The following is a 22,539-nucleotide window of genomic DNA, read 5'->3' as shown; positions in this document are numbered from 1 at the left end:
GTCTTTGTCTGAGTAATCACTTATTATGCGTGTAAAGGGGTTAATATATATATATATATATATAGTTAATTACCTCTCCAACTGACTACAGGTGCCCTGTTACATTAGTTACTCAACTAACTACAAGGGTTTGTTTTCTATTGGGTCTCTTCCAGTCTGTGGCATTCTTGGCCCATCTGTTTCATGCGCACAAAGTGTACGGTCCGTTTTTTGGTGGTCGTGCCACTTTCCACACTCCCTGCGTGGCAAAAGGCCTTCGATGAGTGGACTCCGGACTTAAACGTAATTACGTATTTGGGGAACAAGCAAAGCCGTAAAATCATCCGCGACCACGAGTTCTACACCAGCACCGCGAACCGCAAGAAAAAATACGTATGTGGTTTAACGGAGTACGTATAGAAATACGTATGTGGTTTAACGAAGTACGTATAGAAATACGTACGTGGTTTAACGTAGTACGTATAGAAATACGTATATGGTTTAACGAAGTACGTATAGAAATACGTATATGGTTTAACGGAGTACGTATAGAAATATGTATGTGGTTTAACGGAGTACGTATAGAAATACGTATGTGGTTTAACGGAGTACGTATAGAAATACGTATGTGGTTTAACGGAGTACGTATAGAAATACGTATGTGGTTTAAGGCAGTACGTATTCTGTTGAAGGGCTGTGTGTCATATACGAGGAGGCGTTAGAGACTATCTGTGGTGTATGTGGGTGTGCCGTGAAGTGCACGTTCCCACAGTAATAAGCATACGACATCGACAATATGTACGACATTATGTATGACATTGTGTACGACATTAAGCATGACATTACGGACAACATCATGTATGACATCATGTACGACATTATGTACCACATTACGTACAACATCATGTATGACATTATATACCACATTACGTACAACATTATGTTTGGCATTATGTACCACATTACGTACAACATTATGTATGATATTATGTACCAAATTACGTACAACATTATGTATGATATTATGTACCAAATTACGTACAACATTGTGTATGACATTGTGCATAACATTATGTATGACATTTCGTACCACATTACGTACAACATTATGTATGACATGTATGGCATGTACGACTTTATGTACCATATTGTGGTGCATGTCTTTTAGGTGGTTGATTGTTATTTGTTTTTATCTGAGAGCAGAGGTATGGTCGGGGACTCTTGATAACGACATACGCACAGGGCCGACTATGAGGTCAAATGTTGATCAATACGTTAACATGATGAGCTATCATCCTCACCAACGGCATTGAAAGCACCATATGCACACCCACAGGTGAAGTTCATCAGGCTGTAAATGGCGTACGCGATCGTCACTAGCATAACTGAACCTTAAACTCTACCCCCTAGACCTTAAACCCTACACACTAGGCCGGAAAACCCATATCCCGCCATACACACCCACCTCGAGTGAAGTTCAACGTGTGACTAACGTCGTACGTCACTTACATAACTAACCCCTAAACCTTAATCCATGAATCTCTATATATCTTCTCAGGTGAAGTTTAACGTGCTACTAACGTCGTACGAGATCGTCAGCAAGGACGCCAGCGTGCTGCTGCCGTTCAAATGGGCGTCGCTGTTAGTGGACGAGGCGCACAGACTCAAGAACCACGAGAGTCAACTGCACAACGTACTAGCGTCCTTCTCCACTAACCACCGTCTGCTAGTCACAGGCACACCTCTGCAGAACTCACTCAAGGAGTTATGGGCCCTGCTCAAGTTCATCGAGCCTGGACGCTTCCCTACGTGGGAAGATTTCGAGGATGAATTCGGTGGGTTGTGCATACATATAATACCTATATATATCTATATCTATCTATATCTATCTATATCTGTCTATATCTATCTATATCTATATATATATATATATATATATATACATTATGTATGTATGTACATATGTATCTATTTATCTATGTATGCATGAAGACATATATATATATATATATATGTATGTGTGTGTGTGTGTGTATCATTTGTTTGTATATATGTATACATATGGGGTTGTAAGTATATATACTTATGTTTTCAAGGATATATATATATATATGCTATAGTTTTGTTGTGACTTTTGTGGGCGAAGGAATAGTTTGTTATAAGTTTATTTGTTGATAGATAATTTTATTGAACATATTTGGATATAAATTTGATTGGTTCGTCACTTTGTTTGTTTCTGTATATATGCGTGTGGATGAGGTGTCTGTATAACACAACAGTCGATCCACACCAACTGACAATACACCAAACACACTACAACACCAACACAACACAAACACACTACAACACAAACACACTACAACACCAGCATAACACAAACACCAACAACACTATCACAAACACAACACAAGACAAACACAACACCAACACAACACACTACAACACCAACACAATCACCAACACCAACACCAACACAAATATACCACAGGAACGGACCTTCAATCGTCAAAGATAGTCAAACTGCAAGACCAGGAGCTGAAACAACTCATGATACGCCGTGTGAAAAAGGATGTGGAGAAGTCTCTGCCCAACAAAGTGGAGCGCATTCTGAGCGTCAACATGGGATCACTACAGCGAGAGTACTACCGCCACATCATCAACAAGAATTACAGCGTACGTTGTGTGGTGCATGGGGGTGTTAGTAGTGTACATACATGGTTGAGCATATGCTCTGTAAGAATTACAGCGTACGTTTGTGTTAGTTGTGTACATACATGTATGGTTGAGCATATGCTCTGTAAGAATTACAGCGTACGTTTGTGTTAGTTGTGTACATACATGTATGGTTGAGCATATGCTCTGTAAGAATTACAGTGTACGTTTGTGTTAGTAGTGTACATACATGTATGGTTGAGCATATGCTCGGCATGAATTACAGCGTACGTTTGTGTTAGTTGTGTACATACATGTATGGATGAGAATATGCTCTGTAAGAATTACAGCGTACGTTTGTGTTAGTAGTGTACATACATGTATGGTTGAGCATATGCTTTGTAAGAATTACACCGTACGTCTGTGTGGTGCATGGGGGTGTTAGTAGTGTACATACATATATGGTTGTGAATACGCTCTGTAAGAATTACACCGTACGTCTGTGTGGTGCATGGGGGTGTTAGTAGTGTACATACATATATAGTTGAGCATATGCTCTGTAAGAATTACACCGTACGTTTGTGAGGCGCATGGGGGTGTTAGAAGTGTGCATATATATTCATGGTAAGCGCATTATGAGTGTCCACCCTAAACCCTAACACTTTAAAACCTTGGGTCGTTGTAAGTATGGGTTACTGCCTCAGTATCGATACCAATCGATAATGTCGGATAGTTGATGAGGTTGTATCTTTCCAATGAATACATAGAATATATATGTTTATATATTTATATATTCGTGTTATTTATATATTATACATTACAAATAATGATAACTGACTATATATTCGTGTTATATATATGTATATATTCGTGTTATGTATTGTATGTTTTATGTTGTATGGTTATTTATTTATATTTTATACATTGCAATTTATATGCTACACATTTGTATGTATATATATATATATATATTATATTACCGGGTTAATTCATATGCTATATGTTCATGTTTATATCACGCATTATTTTTTGTATGATATGTGTATTTATGTTAATATATTGCAATGTTATGTGTATAAATGTTGGTATGTTAAACATTACAAGTTATTTATTCTTTGTTCATGTTGTGTTTGGTGCATATACATATTTGCATTGCATTGCATTTGCTAGGTTCAATATATGCAGATGTTCATGCCTCCTGTCCGTGTCATGACTGCGTATGATCTATCTATTTCTTTTTATTCTTAATTACAGAAGCTCGTACCGATCTTATTGCCCATTGTATAGTGATGTACTATTAGAACCCTAAGACCCTACTATTAACAGTAGTCCTCAGGCACTCCATCACTTACCACCCAACATGTGCACTCGTACTATCACAGGTGTTGCGCAAAGGGAACAACCGAGGAACGCTACTCAACACAATGATAGAGATGAAGAAGTGCTGCAACCATCCATTCCTAGTCAAGGTACGGTGGCTTGCATACATCCCTTTAATGCAAGTGTGTATGAATCATACAACCATTTGAGGTAAATGTATACGAATTGTTTGTACCATACATACAACCATTCATTATAGATGTATTTTAATTGTTAGCACCATACATACGACCATTCAATATAAACGTATACGAATTGTTTGTACCATACATAGACCATTCAGTACAAATGTGTATGAATTGTTAGAACCATATATACAACCATTCACTATAAACGTATACGAATTGTTTGTACATGTGCGTGTGAACATTGAATGACATCTATTGTTTTACATTCTAATGCGTATTCATCTCATTACTTCGACAGGAACCTGAATTCGAAGACACAAACACCGGTGACATGACAGCCAGCGAACGTAACATCGACCGCCTCAACGCACTAGTCAAAAATAGTGGGAAATTAGTTTTACTGGACAAACTATTAATGCGACTTAAAGAGACGGGCCACCGCGTGCTGATTTTCTCTCAGGTAGGACCACACAGCTGTTGGGGTGGAGGGGCGAGAGAGGGCCCCACCGCTTAGACCCCTAAGAACACCCCCTACACACATCCACACACTCTATGAGGACTGCAGAGTCAGCATATACTTGTGCATACTTGCACCTCTACATAGACACGTGCGTACACATGTCCAGCGCGTGCCTATGACACACGGCCCACCCGACTTTTAGGGTTTTGGCAGGACACGCGCCCCACCCCTCTCACCCGCATATGACTCATCCTCCGACTAAAATGCCACAGATGGTGCGCATGTTAGACATCATCAGCGAGTATCTGCGGCTGCGGGGGTTCATATTCCAACGACTCGACGGGTGCACTAAGAATGAGCAGCGCAAACAGGCCATGGACCACTTCAACGCCCCCGGGTACGTGTTTATGTGTACAGGCTGTGGTGTCTATGTACACATATGCATGTACGTGCTTACGTGTGCAGGCTGTGGTGTCTATGTACACATACATGTACGTTCTTACGTGTGCAGGCTGTTGTGTCTATGTACACATGCATGTACGTGTTTACGTGTACAGACGGTTGTGTCTATGTACACATGCATGGACGTGTTTACGTGTACAGACTGTTGTGTCTATGTACACATGCATGTACGTGTTTACGTGTGCAGGCTGTTGGGTCTATGTATACATGCATGTACGTGTTTACGTGTACAGACGATTGTGGCTATGTACACATGCATGTACGTGTTACATGTGCAGGCTGTTGTTTCTATGTATACATGCATGTAGGAGGTCTGCGCGTGTGTGTGTATTGTGTGTATGTATCTCTCTCTGTGTGTGTGTGCATGTATGTATGTGTGTATGTATGTATTTATGTTTGTATGTATGTGTGCATGTGTGTATGTATGTATGTATGTAAGTATGTGTGTATTTGTCTTGTACGTGTATGTTTTGTTTTTGTATGCACATGTATGTGTATATGCGTGTGTGTCGTCATGTACATATGTGTGTGTCTGTATTTGTCATGTATGTTTATTTGCTTGAGTTCGTGGTCTGTGTGTTTATGCGTATGTGCATATGTCATATCTACTTAGCCACGTGTACGTGGTATGAAGTTCTTCTGTCTGTGATTTTATGCTACTCGCTAAACACATTTGCTTCCATTTCAGGGTTTAGGGTTCAAAATCGCTTGTACGTTTCAGCATGTCTTGAATTTAAACACATGCTCGTATCGAGGGAAAAACATACGCATACACTTACACTTACGCTTACATTTTCGAATACACTCACACACACTTTCACATGCACTTGCACCTGTGCCAATACGCTGCACCTGCACATTCGCACATGTATACATATACATATATATATACATGTACATATACATGTACATAGACATAAACATATACATATACATATACATATACATATACATATACATATACATATACATATACATATACATATACATATACATATACATATACATATACATATACATATACATATACATATACATAACATATACATATACATATACATATACATATACATATACATATACATATACATATACATATACATATACATATACATATACATATACAACCCCACCCACTAGCTTACCCATCTACACCCGTTGTTCTCCTTTGGCGTAGATCGGTGGACTTCTGCTTCATTCTTTCCACACGCGCGGGTGGTTTGGGCATCAACTTGGCCACCGCCGATACGGTGATCATCTTTGACTCTGACTGGAATCCACAGAACGATCTACAGGCAGAGGCACGGGCACACCGAATAGGACAGAAGAAGGTGGGCATTAACTACACTGTATATATATATTATATATATGTAAATATATATATATATATATATGTATATGTATGTGTGTTATATTATCCCTCAGCAAAGTCGAATGTATTTATATGCATGTATCTCTACCTCTATTGGGTGGTATTGATTCACAGGTCGTGAATATCTACCGATTGGTGACGAAAGACTCGGTGGAAGAGAATGTGTTGAAACGCGCCAAGCAGAAGCTGGTACTAGACCATGTTGTGATTCAGAGCATGGACAGCAGTGGTCATGCAGTGGTGGGCAAACGAGGCAAAGACGCTCCCAACTTCGACAAAACAGGTGCGTTATATAATTGAGTAGGTGTGTTTATATATATATTATATATATATATATATATATATATATATATATATATGTACATATATATAGATTTATATTTATATATATATGCAAGTTAGTTTTTCTGACTATATGTATATATTTGTTTGTCTATGTATGCTTTTTATGTATCTATTCATGTATGCAAGTGCGTGTGTGTGTGCGTGTGCGTGTGCGTGTCATATAGCACGTGTTCTTCCAAGGGTATCATGAGCATGGGCCAAATATAGAGAGACGGTATTTCACACCCCAGGGGGCTGTGCTGGCTTGATATATTTGGCAAGATATAATTAACTTCAACTGATTTAACGTGTTACATAATAAACGTTCTGCACCAATGGCTAAACACTTATTCTGAGCCCAGTGCTGCGGCGCGGTGTGGTGTATTGTCTTGTTGTGTTTGGTTACCGTTGACGTGACGGGTTGCCATTCCTCTCATATTCGCTTACCAAGTATATACTTGTATATACTTGTACATGGATTGCCCTTTGTACATGATATGTGTGTATAAATATATATATTGCCTGGGTTTGGGATCACAGATGTTCTTGTGACTTTGCTTGTGCTTATCACATATATGTTTGTGACCTGTTGTGCCTGTGCAGAGATCAGTCAGATGATGAAAGTGGGTGCGGAGAGTCTCTATGAAGAAGACGGCGATAGCAAGGCCACGAAGAATCTCGAGGTGAGTGTGCTGAGTGTTGTCTGGTGACATCTCGTGGTTAACGTGTTCCTAAGAATCTCGAGGTGAGTGTGCTGGGTGTTGTCTGGTGACATTTCGAGGTTAACGTATTCATTAAGAATCTCGAGATGAGTGTGCTGGTTGTCTGGTGACATCTCGTGGTTAACGTATTCACCAAGAATCTCGAGGTGAGTGTGCTGGTTGTTGCTGGTGACATATCGTGGTTAACGTATTCACCAAGAACCTCGAGGTGAGTGTGCTGGTTGTTGTCTGGTGACATCTCGTGGTTAACGTATTCACTAAGAATCTCGAGGTGAGTGTGCTGGGTGTTGTCTGATGACATCTCGTGGTTAACGCAAGTCAATATGGAGAATGCATGACCCCTTTCTGTTCCCAGGGTTGTTTGTGCTGTGTTGTTTGTGTTGTGTTGTTCGTGATGTTTGTGATGTGTTGTGTTGTGTTGTTTGTTATTGTTGTATTGTGTTATTTGTGTTGTGTTGTTTGTTTTGCTACTGTGTTTGCTATTACCATGGTGGTGTATTCATTTTCTCGTGTTTTTTTTCTCAGGAAATGGATCTGGATGCCATTCTGTCACGTGCGGATGTGTTAGCGGAAGAGGAGGACCGTTCAGCAACCGCTGAGTTCCTGTCTCAGTTCAACACAGGTGTGCTTGCGTGATTTATGGCGGATGGTTAACGCATTCACTTGTATAAGCGATGTCTACAGGTAACATGTGCACATGAGGTGGTTAAAAATAGGGATAGTATATTCACTGGGTTAAGTTAAGTTAATAGTATAGATAGAATATTTACTTGTGGTAGATGTAATGAATATGGGTAGTATTTCAATGTTTTAACCCATCTCGAAATGTCGGCTCTTACAGTGAGCTTTGTACAAGATGAGAAGGAGTGGGAAGACATTATCCCAGAACACGCCATGGACAAGATACTCGAAGACGAAAAAACCCGCCAATTCGAAGAGGAGGAAAAGGTGCGTGTGAAACTGCAGGCGGTCTTACACTCACATACATGCAAACAACCTAACTCACCCCCCCCCCCCTTCAAACGTACATATATGAATGACCTCTATATGTATGTGTGTATATATTTATATTATATATATATATATATACGTATATATATATTTATATACTGTACATATATAAATATATATAATATATTTATATATATAATATATTTATATATATATGCGTGTGCGTGCGCGTGCGCGTGCGCGTGTATATGTATGTATATGTATATGTATATTCTCATGTTCATTCTAATTCATGCCTTCATGCATGTATTTATATATATATATATATATATTCTCATGTTCATTATATTTCATGCCTTCATGCATGTATTTATAATATATATATATATATATATATGTGTGTGTGTGTGTTTGTGTGTATAATATTCTCATATATATTTTCTATTTATGTATTTATACATATATTCTCATTCCTATGTATTTATCAGGAGCGATACGCACTGATCACATTTGGATCGCGCGAGCGCAAACCAGTTGTGTATGCCGATGCACAGGCAGAGGCAGCTGTGGCAACTGTAAAGAACAAAGCCAAAGCCAAAGGTACAGTGGCTGAAGGCGTTGTGTGCATCACTTGTGAGTGTGCAGTGACTGAAGGGATTGTGTGCATCACTTGTTAGTGTGCAGTGACTGAAGGGGTTGTGTGCATCACTTGTTGGTGTGCAGTGACTGAAGGGGTTGTGTGTACCACTTGTTCTAGTGCAGTGACTGAAGGGGTTGTGTGCATCACTTGTTGGTGTACAGTGACTGAAGGGGTTGTGTGCATCGCTTGTTGGTGTACAGTGACTGAAAAGGTTGTGTGTATCACTTGTGAGTGTACAGTGACTGAAGGGGCTGTGTGCATCACTTGTGAGTGTACTTGAGTTTAGTTCTGTATCCATGGACCTGATCCCTGTCCTTTCCTTTTATTGCACCGTGCGGCCCTGTTTGAATATCCTTCGTACGCCATGTACACGCACATAAATAAGCCTATACAAATACAAACACATCTGTATTCACTCAGTCCCATCTGTACACTCACATAAATAGACACGTACATCAATAAGCCTATATCAATACAAACACATCTCTATTCACGCAGTCCCATCTGTATACTCACATAAATAAACACGTACATCAATAAGCCTATACAAATATAAACTCATCTGTAATCACGCAGTCCCATCTTTGCACTCACATAAATAAACACGTACATCAATAAGCCTATACAAATACAAACTCATCTGTATTCACTCAGTCCCATCTGTACACTCACATAAATAAACACGTACATCAATAAGCCTATACAAATACAAACTCATCTGTATTCATGCAGTCCCATCTGCACACTCACATAAATAAACACGTACATCAATAAGCCTATACAAATACAAACACATCTGTATTCACGTAGTCCCATCTGTACACCCACATAAATAAACACGTACATCAATAAGCCTATACAAATACAAACACATCTGTATTCACTAAGTCCCATCTGTACACTCGCATAGATAAAACGTACATCAATAAGCCTATACAAATATAAACTCATCTGTAATCACGCAGTCCCATCTTTGCACTCACATAAATAAACACGTACATCAATAAGCCTATACAAATACAAACACATCTGTATTCACGTAGTCCCATCTGTACACTCACATGAATAAACACGTACATAAAAAAGCCTATATCAATACAAACACATCTGTATCCACTCAGTCCCATCTGTCCACTCACATAAATAAACACGTACATCAATAAGCCTATACAAATACAAACACATCTGTATTCACTAAGTCCCATCTGTACACTCGCATAGATAAAAACGTACATAAATAAGCCTATACCATCAATAAGCCTATACAAATACAAACACATCTGTATTCACTCAGTTTGATCTTTACACTCACTAAATAGACACGTACATAATCAAGCCTATACCAATCCAAACACATCTGTGCGCATATTGTCATTCCCATCTGTGCACATATCCTTTAGACACCAAAGCACCTGCGAAGGGGTCGTTGGACTCAGAGGCCATGGAAGAAGGTGACGCCAAGAAGATGTTACGCGGCGTGCGCAAGTACCCAAATATAGTATGCCGCATAGACGACATAGCAGACGAGACCAACATGACCAACAAGAACATTGCAGGGCTGCAGGAGATGGCCCTCATGTATGTGCTAGGGCTAGGGTTATTGTTGATGTCTGGTGTTATTAATATGACTTATGTATGTGTTAGGCCTAGTGCTAGTGTTATTGTTACTGTTACTGTTGTTGTCTTGAATACGTTTTCCGTTGTATTTACATTGCTTGTGCGTGTACTGCAGATACATGGCTGGCACGAAAGCGTATCTAATTTGAATACGTTTTCCGTTGTATTGACACTGCGTGTGTGTGTACTGCATTACATGGCTGGCTCTGGCCATTGGTGAAAGCGTATCTATTTTGAATACGTTTTCCGTTGTATTTATATTGCCTGTGTGTGAACTGCAGATACATGGCTGGCTTTAGCCATTGGTGAAAGGATATCTGATTTGAATACGTTTTCCGTTGTATTTACACTGCCTGTGTGTGACTGCAGGTACATGGCTGACTTTGACCGAGTGGATGAACAGCTCAATGGAGAGCCCACAGTGACCCCGACTGCACCAAATGGGACCGATGGGGACAAAAACGCAGCTGCCCTGCCCAATGAGGGCTATCTGACGGGTGTGGGTACCCGAGTGCTTCAGGTACGTGTATATAGAAAAAAGCTCATTCAGCTGTTTATTTGTGTGAGTGCTTCAGGTGTGTGTATATGGAAGATGCTCATTCAGCTGTTTATTTGTGTGAGTGCTTCAGGTATGTGTGTATGGAAGAAAGCTCCTTCAGCTATTTATTTGTACGAGTGCGTATAGCCTCTGTCTATTCATTGTTATTGTGTGTCTAAGCGAATACGACAAGTCTTGGATTATGACATTACATCAATGTGTCTATTTAATTGCGTTTTTGCAGCAACAAATATGCTGTAAGAATTACACTGTGCCTGTACTTTTAAACATAGTCAATTGATTACGTTTATGCAGCAACATATGTGCTGTAAGTATTGCACTGTGACTGTACTTCTAAACGTATACTATTATTTACGTTTATACAGGAATTGGGCCGAAGGGATCGCGACAGCTGTCTGTTGGGCCAACGTCTGTCCAACTTCCAACGCTTTAGACTGCACAACATGAGGGGCGTTCAGGTAGGCAAAGTGTCTAATCGGATGTACGTAAACACATGTGGACGGCTTGCTCTGCTACGTAATTGTCGGCGTATGTGTACGTTTTCTTCTGTATGTAAATTTACCTGTATTTGTCTACATATGACCAGATACCAGTAAACATACATACCCGGTTACAAGCACGTACCTAGCTACAGCTGTATATTAGGTCTAGTCCTGCTGGCTTCTGTCTGTTGTATGCAGTATTGTACTGGTCCTGCTAGTAACCTCTACGTGTGGTATAAGCGTAGCTCATCCTGTGCATCTGCTGTGTATTGTATTGTGCATTGATTCATTTAGATGTGATGTTGAGTCTTTCTATCACCTCCTTCAGCGTACAATCAAATGTCTGTGTGTGTTTCGAGTAGTTGCATTTGTACATGTATGTGTATATGCTTGTTGTGTTGTGTTCTATTTGTACATGTATGTCGAATTCATTTCTTTGTGTATGTTCATATGTCGGATTCATCTCTTTGTGTATGTTTGTATGCATGTCGTATTGATATATTTTATGGGTGTTTACTTCGTATTGGTGTTGCTTGGGTTGGTTTATACCGTATTGACTATAGCTGTATACGTGTCTATGTTGTACGTCTGCTCGCTTTCGCTTCCTATAACTACTCAATTTCAGCCAAATGTACTTGTACTCAACATGTACCTATCAGAATAATAGCTTAGTTACCGATTGATGTGCATCGTGTCTACCAACACACCACCGGTCTTTAAAACCCTTCTCAAACCCTAAACCCCTAAACCTCAAAACCCTGTGTATCCATCGAAATAAACATGCAGAAATGGAATTGCAAATGGGGAGTGGCTGACGACGCGCGGCTGATGTTTGGGGTCTACAAATGGGGCTTTAACAATTGGGAAACCATCAAAGACGATCCCGAGTGCGAGGTTAGCATGAGCAAGCAATCATCTGACACCTTATCAGCCCTTGACTGATCCTAGAACTACTGCCACCACTTGAACTATTCCTGAAAATACTAGCACCATACGCAACTAACCTAGAATATTTGCATTACAAGCGATTAATCCTAAAATAATGTCACCACACGCAACTAATTCTAAAAAATATTAGCACCATACGCAACTAGTCCGAAAATATTTGCATTACAAGCGATTAATCCTAAAATAGTGTCTCACTCGCAACGAGTCCTAAAAATATTAGCACTGTACGCAACCAATTCTAAAAATATTAGCACCATACGCTCAGGCGGATGTGTCTTCGCGTGCATTGCTTCGTTGTGTTTGTGTGTGATTAACTGTGTGGATGGTCTATCATTCCGTTTTCATGTGAAGTACTGAGCAGTGGCTTGTAATACTGTGGTTGTTTGGTCGACTGAGATATATCTACATAAACAAGTGTGCGGTATAAGTCGGTAGCCTTGTACTTTCTTCATAAATTCCTGCGTAGTATATTTGTGTATATATGTATATATATGTATGTATGTACATGTATGTGTTTGTGTATATCTATATCTATATCTATATCTATATCTATATCTATATCTATATCTATATCTATATCTATATCTATATCTATATCTATATCTATATGTATATGTATATGTATATGTATATGTATATGTATATGTATATGTATGTATATATATATCTATATCTATATATCCATATATGTACTTTCTGCATTTATTCCTGTGTATTATATATACATCCATGCATGTATAGTTTATGTGCATAGGTTAACCGGACGGTAGCACGAACAATCGCACCCAGATCCGCTCATTTTGGGACCCATTTGCACCTGTACAGATGGCTGACAAGGTGTTGCAAGACGATGTACCGCCTCAAACGAGTCACCTGCAGCAACGGGGAATGTCTCTGCTCAAACATCTGTCGCACACACAGACGAAGCCTCAGGTGAAGACCACCACTACAGCCACAGCAAAGTATGTAGGAATGCCGGTAGGGGTATAGGGAGAGTCTGTCGATGTAGTGAATGAAGAATGGGATGCATGTGTGTAGAAGTACGGGAATAGTATACACATACAGTAGATGAAGTATAGATATTTGGCATAGGTATAGGGATAGTATACATATATAGTAGATGAAGTATAGATATTTGGCATCCGAGCGCTTACTTTGGTCACTGCCCTTGTGGCTGTATTGGTAGTAAGTATGTGCCTACACTGGTTCGGCATTGCTCTGACCACCCAAATCTCAATTTTCATTTTGGAAACGAATCCCTTTGAAGGAGCAAAAAAACGGTTAAGAAGACAGTCTCACGAACAAGCAGCACTATGCCAGACGATAAAGAAGTTGAATTCATAGCGGAGGTATGTTGTGGTCTCTTATCTATATAGATATTATTTGTATGTTTGCATATCTGTATCGGTATCGGTATCGGTATCGGTATCGGTATCGGTATCGGTATCGGTATCGGTATCGGTATCGGTATCGGTATCGGTATCGGTATCGGTATCGGTATCGGTATCGGTATCGGTATCTGTATCTGTATCTGTATCTGTATCTGTATCTGTATCTGTATCTGTATCTGTATCTGTATATATATATATAAGGGTGTGGGTGTGGGTGTGGGGACCCCACAATTGCAGTCAGGGAATACATCATGTATCGCATAATAGCCTGTTGTGTTTGTGGCAGATGTCCTGAGTCCATTTCGGGTTGACCAGTCATTTATAATGTCCATTACAATTGGCCTAATTAACATTCAGTAGCTCAGTTGACAATAACCGTGACATGTTTTAGGGTTTAGGGTTTAACATGTATGCTACTGTGATTCTATATCCTACGTACGTGTTTGTAAAAAACCTTTTAAACCCTAAAACCCTACTAAGCGCAAGGTCGCGTAATAGGATTAAGGAAACATCCACTTACGCGTTGAATTCAAGGCAAGCAAAACCACACACGTACATCTAATATACATGTTAGGATTAGGGGCAAAGGTATTGTGTGCGTAGTCTGGACCACAGAACATATGACGCGGTGTCTGACACCTGGATCAGAGACATGTACACGTCCACTCTCTATGTAAAACACAACCGCTTGTTTACAAGCGGGTAGTCACAAAGTAGGTAGTCACGTGTGCCTCTGCAACACCCCCCGTCCAGTGCAAGAAAACCATGTACGACGTACGCAAGCACCTCAAAGCCATGGGCAAACTTAGTGCCAAGGCCACTCACAGTGTCGATCTCTCCAAGGATCCTGAGCTCATCAAGGTATGGCTGTGGCTGTATTTGTTGTACACGTTCCTCTTGGTGGGATTGTGCGGCTAATAGGACATTCTCCGTTGATGCAATGTGTGTACTTCGTATGTTTCAGCCATGCTAATATTGTTTGTATATATAAATATATATTTATACTGAAACATTTATATTTATATTTACATATATATATATATACTGTAAATACGTTGTATTTTTCTCTATCTCGGAGAATTTGTATAATTTTATGAATGTATCTACATGATTGTTATATATATATATATATATATATATATATATATGTGTGTGTGTGTGTGTATGTATATATATTATTTATATTTATATTTATATTTTTATTTATATTTATACTTATATTTATATATATATTTATATACATGTGTGTGTGTGTGTGTGTACTGTGAATTACGTTTTATCATTCTCCTCTATCTCGGGGAATTTGCATACATTCATGAGTGTATATACATGATTGTTCACTATTGTCTGCTAACATGACATAAATTGCAATACTCTTCTCTCGCCGTATGTAGTACATAACATGAAGCTCATACCACACATATATGTGTGTACCCGTAGATCTCCCTATACAATACTGCATACACATAAACCTTAATTGATACGTCCCACCCCCTGCCCACTCACAGCACCTACTTGTAGTAGGAGACCACATCACACGTGTGGTTAGCGCCATCAGCTCAGAAGCCGACCGAGCCACTACTACGCAGCGGCTGTGGACATTCTCAGCCAACTACCACCCCATCGAAGACCCCAAGAAACTCCAAGACTACTATATGCGAAAGGTATGGCACACGTGTACACGCGCATGCACCTGTTACTACCATTTCGGACTGTTGTACTGTTCTAAACCCCGTTCATGCGCTTACTCCACTGCTCTTCTAAACCCCGTTCATGCGCTTACACTTACTCCACTGTTCTATTTGAAGGGATTGTGCTTGTCCGGTTATGTTTGTTCCGGTTATGTTTGTTAAGTTCTTATTCACAGGTCTGACCTGTCTGAATCTTTTTTAATTTTGCCCCGTCGCAGTCCGGAAAATCGAAGGTCAGGTCGGACTCCACTTCCATATCAAAGTCCAAATCAAAATCCAAGGACAAGTCACGAGGAACAGATGACTACCAACCCCACAAGCAATCACCACAGGCCAAACAAACGGCACACGCCACAATAACAGCCGACTCGCACGCGGCAGACAACGAGCACAGTGCCAAGAGAAGCAGGAGCAGAGACAGGAGTCGCAGTGTGGACCGGAGCAGGAGTAGGAGCAGAGAGCGACACCGGAGTAAAAGGAGTCGGAGCAGGGCAGGGAGCACGCTGCGGAGTAGGAGCACGAGCAGAGACCGATACGCTACTACTAGCAATGCCAGAGACTCGACCAGGGCTCACACAGATGCACAGCATAGGCACTCACGCTCACCGCCACGCCGAAATTTGCGTTCACGTTCACGTTCACGTTCACGTTCGCGTGCTCGTACACATTCCAGGTCACGCTCACGGGATAGAGCCAACTACAGATCAGCACGCGATGGAGAAGGAGACGCTGAGAAACACGCCAGCGACGCGGAAAGAAGCGCGAAGCACCTGTCAGACGACGACATGGACATCAGCGACAGAGACGGTGAGGATGTAGCCTATGACACGGCACAAGACACTCAAGACACACAGCACACACAACACACACAGCAGGATAGTGCTACGAGTGCACGAGAACACAGCCACTCGCCAAGTGGCGCACAAGCACAAGCACGCCACGACAGTGACCATGACAAACACGCAGACAGTGAGGTTGATGCGGCTAATAAGTGGAGCAGACAGAGGGAAGGGAGTGCACATCCACGTGAGAGTGGGGAGGAAAGCGATGGTCACCACACACACACTGACCAGGGCCACTCGCCCACACACACGCACTCACCATCGCACACACGTGCACGTGAACGCTCATACAGCCGCAGCCCACGAGCGGCTCAGGAGCGTGCAGCCTCACGCAGTCCCCAGAAACGTCGCATCACGCTCAGCCCCGAACTTCGGGGCGGGAGTCCTCCGCCAATCAGATCGCAAGAAAGTCCGGGCCGACCCAGGCGCAGACACGGGCACAGTCGCAGCCTCAGCCCCTCCAAGCCACACCGTAACAGCAGCCCTGCCAAGCACGGGACAGGCACTGACAGACTACGCGACACCTCACGAGAACGGGGGAGGTCTAGAGAACGGGACAGATCCTTGTCCAAAGAAAGGGACTGGGACAGGGCAGGAGAACGATCCAGAGACAGGAAGAGAGGGGACTCCCACAAACCACACAGTCACAGGAGACCGTCGTCCATCGACCGCGATAGAAATTCTGCCGAAAGTGGTAAGTGATACGTACTCTATCTGTATAAAAGCAATATATACTCTACCTAAATATAAACAATATATACTCTATCTAAATACAAGCAATATATACTCTATCTAGATATAAGCAATACATACTCTATCTAAATGTAAGCAATACATACTCTATCTAAATATAAGCAATACATACTCTATCTAAATGTAAGCAATACATACTCTATCTAAATATAAGCAATACATACTCTATCTAAATGTAAGCAATACATACTCTATCTAAATGTAAGCAATACATACTCTATCTAAATATAAGCAATACATACTCTATCTAAATGTAAGCAATACATACTCTATCTAAATGTAAGCAATACATAGTCTATCTAGATATAAGCAATACATACTCTTATCTAAACATCTGTGTATATCCCTTGCGCTTGTTTATTACCCGTGCACACTCGATCATACGCGTACTCACACGCATCACACTGTTTAATATACGTACTCGCAATCAACATACGTGCTCACACTATAATATACGTACTCGCACGCGTTAATATATGTACTCACTTTACTTTTATTATATGTACTCCCTCTCGTTAATATGTGTACTCGCACTATTTAATATACGTACTCCGTTAATACACCCACTACCAGGCGGAAATAATCGATCACCCGCGAAGGCGTCATCGGCGCGTCTGGCAGTGCGCAGTAGCAACAGCTACCGAAACACACACACCTCAGGTACACGCTCACGCTCACGCTCACGCTCACGCTCACGCATGCCAAAGCGGGACGGAAAGCGGGACGACCACCGGTACAAGGAGCAAGGCAGGAGCAGCGACAGAGCACCCGATGCGAAGGGTGAGGAGAGCATCGACAGAGACAGAGACGATAACAAGGGAAGTGTGCACGACAACACGACCACCAGTAGTCGGCCGAGCGAACGCGGTAGGGAACGCGAGAGAGAGAGGGACAGGGACAGGGATTACACGCGGGAGAAAGGCCACAGGCGTAGAGACTCGGACGCACACCGGATCAGGCATCGCACCAGTGGGACGAGCCATGACTGCTGAGCGAGACGGGTTGGGGGTGGGGGGGGGTTATACGCGAAGAGTGTTGCCTCTCGTAGTACGTTGGGATGTATCAGAGAGAAGCTGTTCACCTCTTCAATTGTACATTATGCTCGTCCAAAGTAGGCTGCGGTTGTTCGGTGCACACAATGTATGTGTGGTCGTGGGTAGGCACGCGGGGGTAGTCACAAGGTCGCGGCATGTGGACGGTGTCTGCTACGCTTAACTGGGCATCGCAGCTAGCAGATGATTCGATATACATAAGCGCATTACGATTGACGGGAAGAAGTGTTTAGGGCAAGTATGTAGTCGCACGCCATGGGCTGTGTGTGCATTGCAGAACAGACAACGTGTGCTATAGCCTCGGGCAGTATCTCTTAACGCACACACACAGCAAAACCGTACATCACATACAACCACCGAACCACACGCAGACTATCACATTGTGAATCCCTCGTTCGCGAGCTATTGGGGTGTTGTTGACACAGGTTAGTGTGCTGTGGACACCCTTCTGGTACTTTCACGGCTGTTTAAACGTAATAGGCACGTTTACTTCAGCACCGTCTGATGTGTCTTGGGAGTATGACCGTCAGACGAGTTGTCGTGTCATGTCGTTCTCATGGCGAACGTTAAGCGTGTGAGAATCTCAGCTCACAACTATCACTCGCCCGGCTCAGCTATATCCGCGGCATGTTGTGTTGTGTGTATCTGCTTACTTGCCAATTGCCGTATATGTCATGGTCTTGCAAATGCATGGGTTATACATGGGAAGGCGAGATGAGAGACATTGGACTACGGTAGTTCAGAGCATTTGATCGCATACTCTGCCTCACCGCTTTACTGTACACCTGGCCAATAGGACCTCCGGAAGACACACAGCACACTTGAATCCGATATGTCGAAACCCGCCACCGGCGCTACATACAGTGATTGTAGGACACCAACTGAATACAAACGTAGTAAATTCAAAATAGTCTCAATTATATATATATATATATATCTATATATATATATATCTATATGTTTCTATTTCTTTTTCTATTTGTACCTATATGTATACATATATATATGTGTGTGTGTGTGTTATATTATATATTATATATATATAGTATGCAAATGTATAGCGGTCGAATGTGTAGTATCGGTACCCTTTGCGTGGACACGATAGAGCTCAGGACACCACCAGTCTTTGATCACAGTGTTGGCGGTATTAGCTGTGATTGTACTGGGTTTTTTATTGCTGACCAATGCTACCTGAATTGGAAAGTTTGGCTTTTTGGCGCCAAATATTCTTAGGTCTCTTGGCTGTGCTGTTTGTTTGACTTCGGCTGAATTTTGAAAAACGGACAGAAATACAATATATTATTTATTACATATTCCGGAGTTTTTTTTTGTTTTTTTGTTTTTTTATAACAAAGAAACAAAATTCACAAACGTAATGTTTTTCACTACAGTCCTTATGTGTAATACTTTCTGTGTATTTTCAAACATAGCCTTCTGGAATTATTATACAGTATTTTCAGAAACAGTATTTTATAAAAAAGAAGTATTTACATATATATAAAACACGTCATCATGACTATCAGTTGACCATAGGGATTTGGCTACAGAGCCATGGGCCCACGGGGCCATGCAACTATTTCCTCACAAGGCATGTCGTTTCTATCGAATGTTCTATTAATTTTATTTTTGACTCTTTGTTCTAAAAACAATTATTTTTAAAAGTAGTGATAATACATATTTGCATACTATAGACAGATAAAATATATTGATAAAAACCAAGAGACCTGAAAACAAAAACAAGACAAAATATATCGTTGAGTCGTTGTGGTTTAAGTGGTTTCAGGTTTTTCAACTGGAAGATCACAGAGCTTTTCGTGCGAATTCGAAAGGTCAGTGGCTTTTCCACCAGTAGGAATGGGGTAATCTGATTTCTAACATATTCTGAGACATCTGGAGCCATTTGATTGATCCAAAGCCAACAGTAATGGGCACCAGAAAATAAATTTTAACCTCGGCTGGCAACTGTCACATATATAAGAGACTTGTGAGTAAACAGTGCGTTGTGCAGAATATATCGAATACTTTGCTACAAGCTGATATTAGCAATATAGCTACTTATTTACCACTGTAAGTGAGAGGTATACTTGCTAACGTACACGTTCTACGCGATATATCACAGTCAAGAGGTATTGTATAGTACGGTGTGAGAGACTCACCTCAACTCTACTGCAAATCACGTCTACCAGTTACGGTAGAGACCCCGAACACAACGAACCTTGTCCCCTAGTTACCGTTGCTAGCTAGCACAGCGACACGTCTACCAAGCCGTAAAACTTTTACAAAGTCATAACACGATGAGCAACGATTCATTCACTGACCTCTCGTCCATTCCCTCGACTGTGCCTGTGCCCTATGCCAAGTTGAAGGGACATGTTTCCTTTGCTGATCGCATTCCGGGGCTGTCTCTGTCGAGTTTCAAGGAGTACGACATTCACGAGCCGCCTAACCAGTGCAATAGGAAGGCGTTTATGAGCTACAATTACAAGGGAGAGAATGACATGGGTTTCACTGTCGATGACTTGCCGGCAGATGAGGGCTCGGATGGGTCTGCGCTGGGCACGCACATGTTGGGACCAATTGTGGACGAGGTTTTGGCACCTAAGATCAGTAACCTTCGACTAACAAACAAAAATGAGCGCACCCAGAGCACCAGACTGGACAGTTGCGTGTCTGATAGTACTGGTGATAGCACGGTGAATCGGCGAGGCACTTGCCATGACGCGTATACCAGACAGAACCACCTACAGGCGGACAGCAACTCATCACCGGTGCTACATCTGGTACGGGCCAGGTCAGAGCCAAAGCCGTTCGCAAACATGGACAACGACGAGCTGGGGTGTCTAAGTAGCAGTGACCACACGCTCAAGATATTAACTAGGCCACGGGATGATAGTAATGCCCCTGTCACTATATGTGTGGTGCGCTATGACCCCAGAGCCAGAGAACTTACCGGGACCATTGCGGTGCACAATATAGCGTTTGAGAAACGTGTGTTTGTGAAGCACACGTGTGATAATTGGCAGACGTTTACGGAAACAAATGCGAGGTATGTGTGGAGTAGAAGCTCGCCTCCAGAATCGACAACCTTTAGTGTGGATGTGGACATGTTTGCGTTTACTGTGCCGATTGGCCACGACTGTCTGCGGGAGACGGGTCGCGTGGTTGAGTTTATTGTGGGGTACACTTACCGCAATAAGGGACAGGGCACAACTGTATGGGACAATAACGCCGGGCACAACTACAGAGCGGGTGTAGTCACCTTAGCAGACGCGCACTTGCCTAAGTTCATCACGTCTGAGCTAAATGAAACACACGAGCACACCCATACCCACCCATCGCCGCTGCAAGGTTTTGCATCAGACGCTAACAGTAGTGAGACAGGAAGTGCTCTGAAGAGCCGACATAGCAGCGCTAGTTTGCTGGCCGCACCCACCCAGTCTCAGGCGAGTACTGGCCCGGCCAATGCGTCTGTACTGTGCAGTGACAACCCACCGTACCTACACCGCGACGCCACGCACAGGTACAGTCACACACAGCCGCCTATGAACAAGAGTGTTGCACTGGAGACCCATACCATCACAGCCAACAAATCACGCAAAGGCCCAGCGGACGTGCCCAGTTACTTGCCCCCCTTTTCAATCGAGTGCAGGAATGAAGAGGGTATAGTAGACCAAACCACACAGAATAGACAAGGGAAAGTGTACCAAACCACACAGAATAGACAAGCATCATCTGTCCCCAGCTACTTGCCGCCGTTAATGCCCATGCCCAAGTCGCCTATAAGAAGTTATATCCCACCTATGGCAGAGTAAAATACAACGTACAGTTAAATACTATTGAGTATATTTGTCTAAATGGAAGCAGAGTTAGTTGATGTGCATATGATTCGTATTTGTGTGTATGTATATGTGTATGTATGTATGGTGATATATGTATATATATATATATATATAGCTACTTCTATAGAATTACTATAAATACTGTCATGACACTAATGTTCATATATGCATATGCATCTAGATATAAACATACCCACACCAACATATACATGAATTAATGTTTCTATGTTTGCTTATCAAATACTTGTATACATATTTATATACATATATATAGGAGTGTGTGAGTAAAGATCTT

General features: G+C 41.7%; 2 protein-coding genes across 2 annotated transcripts in view; both read left to right on the top strand.

The window, feature by feature from the left end:
- The window catches only part of SARC_02030 (hypothetical protein), a gene marked incomplete at both ends in the record, with an annotated part of 23,448 nt that extends 5,103 nt beyond the window's left edge, over positions 1 to 18,345 (top strand). The window contains 22 exons of the mRNA XM_014304232.1: positions 253 to 372; positions 1,538 to 1,814; positions 2,468 to 2,652; positions 4,014 to 4,100; positions 4,438 to 4,599; positions 4,872 to 4,996; positions 6,239 to 6,392; positions 6,548 to 6,716; positions 7,361 to 7,440; positions 8,005 to 8,101; positions 8,321 to 8,427; positions 8,919 to 9,030; positions 10,471 to 10,648; positions 11,057 to 11,207; positions 11,612 to 11,704; positions 12,515 to 12,622; positions 13,502 to 13,638; positions 13,944 to 14,025; positions 14,821 to 14,928; positions 15,576 to 15,731; positions 15,977 to 17,294; positions 17,927 to 18,345. Of these exons, the coding sequence (XP_014159707.1) occupies positions 253 to 372; positions 1,538 to 1,814; positions 2,468 to 2,652; positions 4,014 to 4,100; positions 4,438 to 4,599; positions 4,872 to 4,996; positions 6,239 to 6,392; positions 6,548 to 6,716; positions 7,361 to 7,440; positions 8,005 to 8,101; positions 8,321 to 8,427; positions 8,919 to 9,030; positions 10,471 to 10,648; positions 11,057 to 11,207; positions 11,612 to 11,704; positions 12,515 to 12,622; positions 13,502 to 13,638; positions 13,944 to 14,025; positions 14,821 to 14,928; positions 15,576 to 15,731; positions 15,977 to 17,294; positions 17,927 to 18,345 (4,425 nt within the window). The remainder of the gene's footprint in view (positions 1 to 252; positions 373 to 1,537; positions 1,815 to 2,467; positions 2,653 to 4,013; positions 4,101 to 4,437; positions 4,600 to 4,871; positions 4,997 to 6,238; positions 6,393 to 6,547; positions 6,717 to 7,360; positions 7,441 to 8,004; positions 8,102 to 8,320; positions 8,428 to 8,918; positions 9,031 to 10,470; positions 10,649 to 11,056; positions 11,208 to 11,611; positions 11,705 to 12,514; positions 12,623 to 13,501; positions 13,639 to 13,943; positions 14,026 to 14,820; positions 14,929 to 15,575; positions 15,732 to 15,976; positions 17,295 to 17,926) is intronic.
- A 2,064-nt stretch (positions 18,346 to 20,409) lies between these two features.
- Positions 20,410 to 22,231, top strand: SARC_02029 (hypothetical protein). The gene has a single exon (XM_014304231.1). It carries the CDS (start codon positions 20,700 to 20,702, stop codon positions 22,215 to 22,217), a length of 1,518 nt encoding a protein of 505 aa, XP_014159706.1. The 5' UTR covers positions 20,410 to 20,699; the 3' UTR covers positions 22,218 to 22,231.
- Positions 22,232 to 22,539: the final 308 nt, after the last annotated feature.

Source organism: Sphaeroforma arctica, assembly GCF_001186125.1.
Source record: "Sphaeroforma arctica JP610 unplaced genomic scaffold supercont1.87, whole genome shotgun sequence".
Taxonomy (NCBI): domain Eukaryota; class Ichthyosporea; order Ichthyophonida; genus Sphaeroforma; species Sphaeroforma arctica.
Note: the sequence above shows the minus strand (reverse complement) of the source record. Positions and strands in the feature narration are given on the sequence as shown.

Coding starts and splice junctions, on each gene's coding strand:
- SARC_02029 (XM_014304231.1), top strand. CDS start 20,700: ATGAGCAACGATTCATTCACTGACCTCTCGTCCATTCCCTCGACTGTG.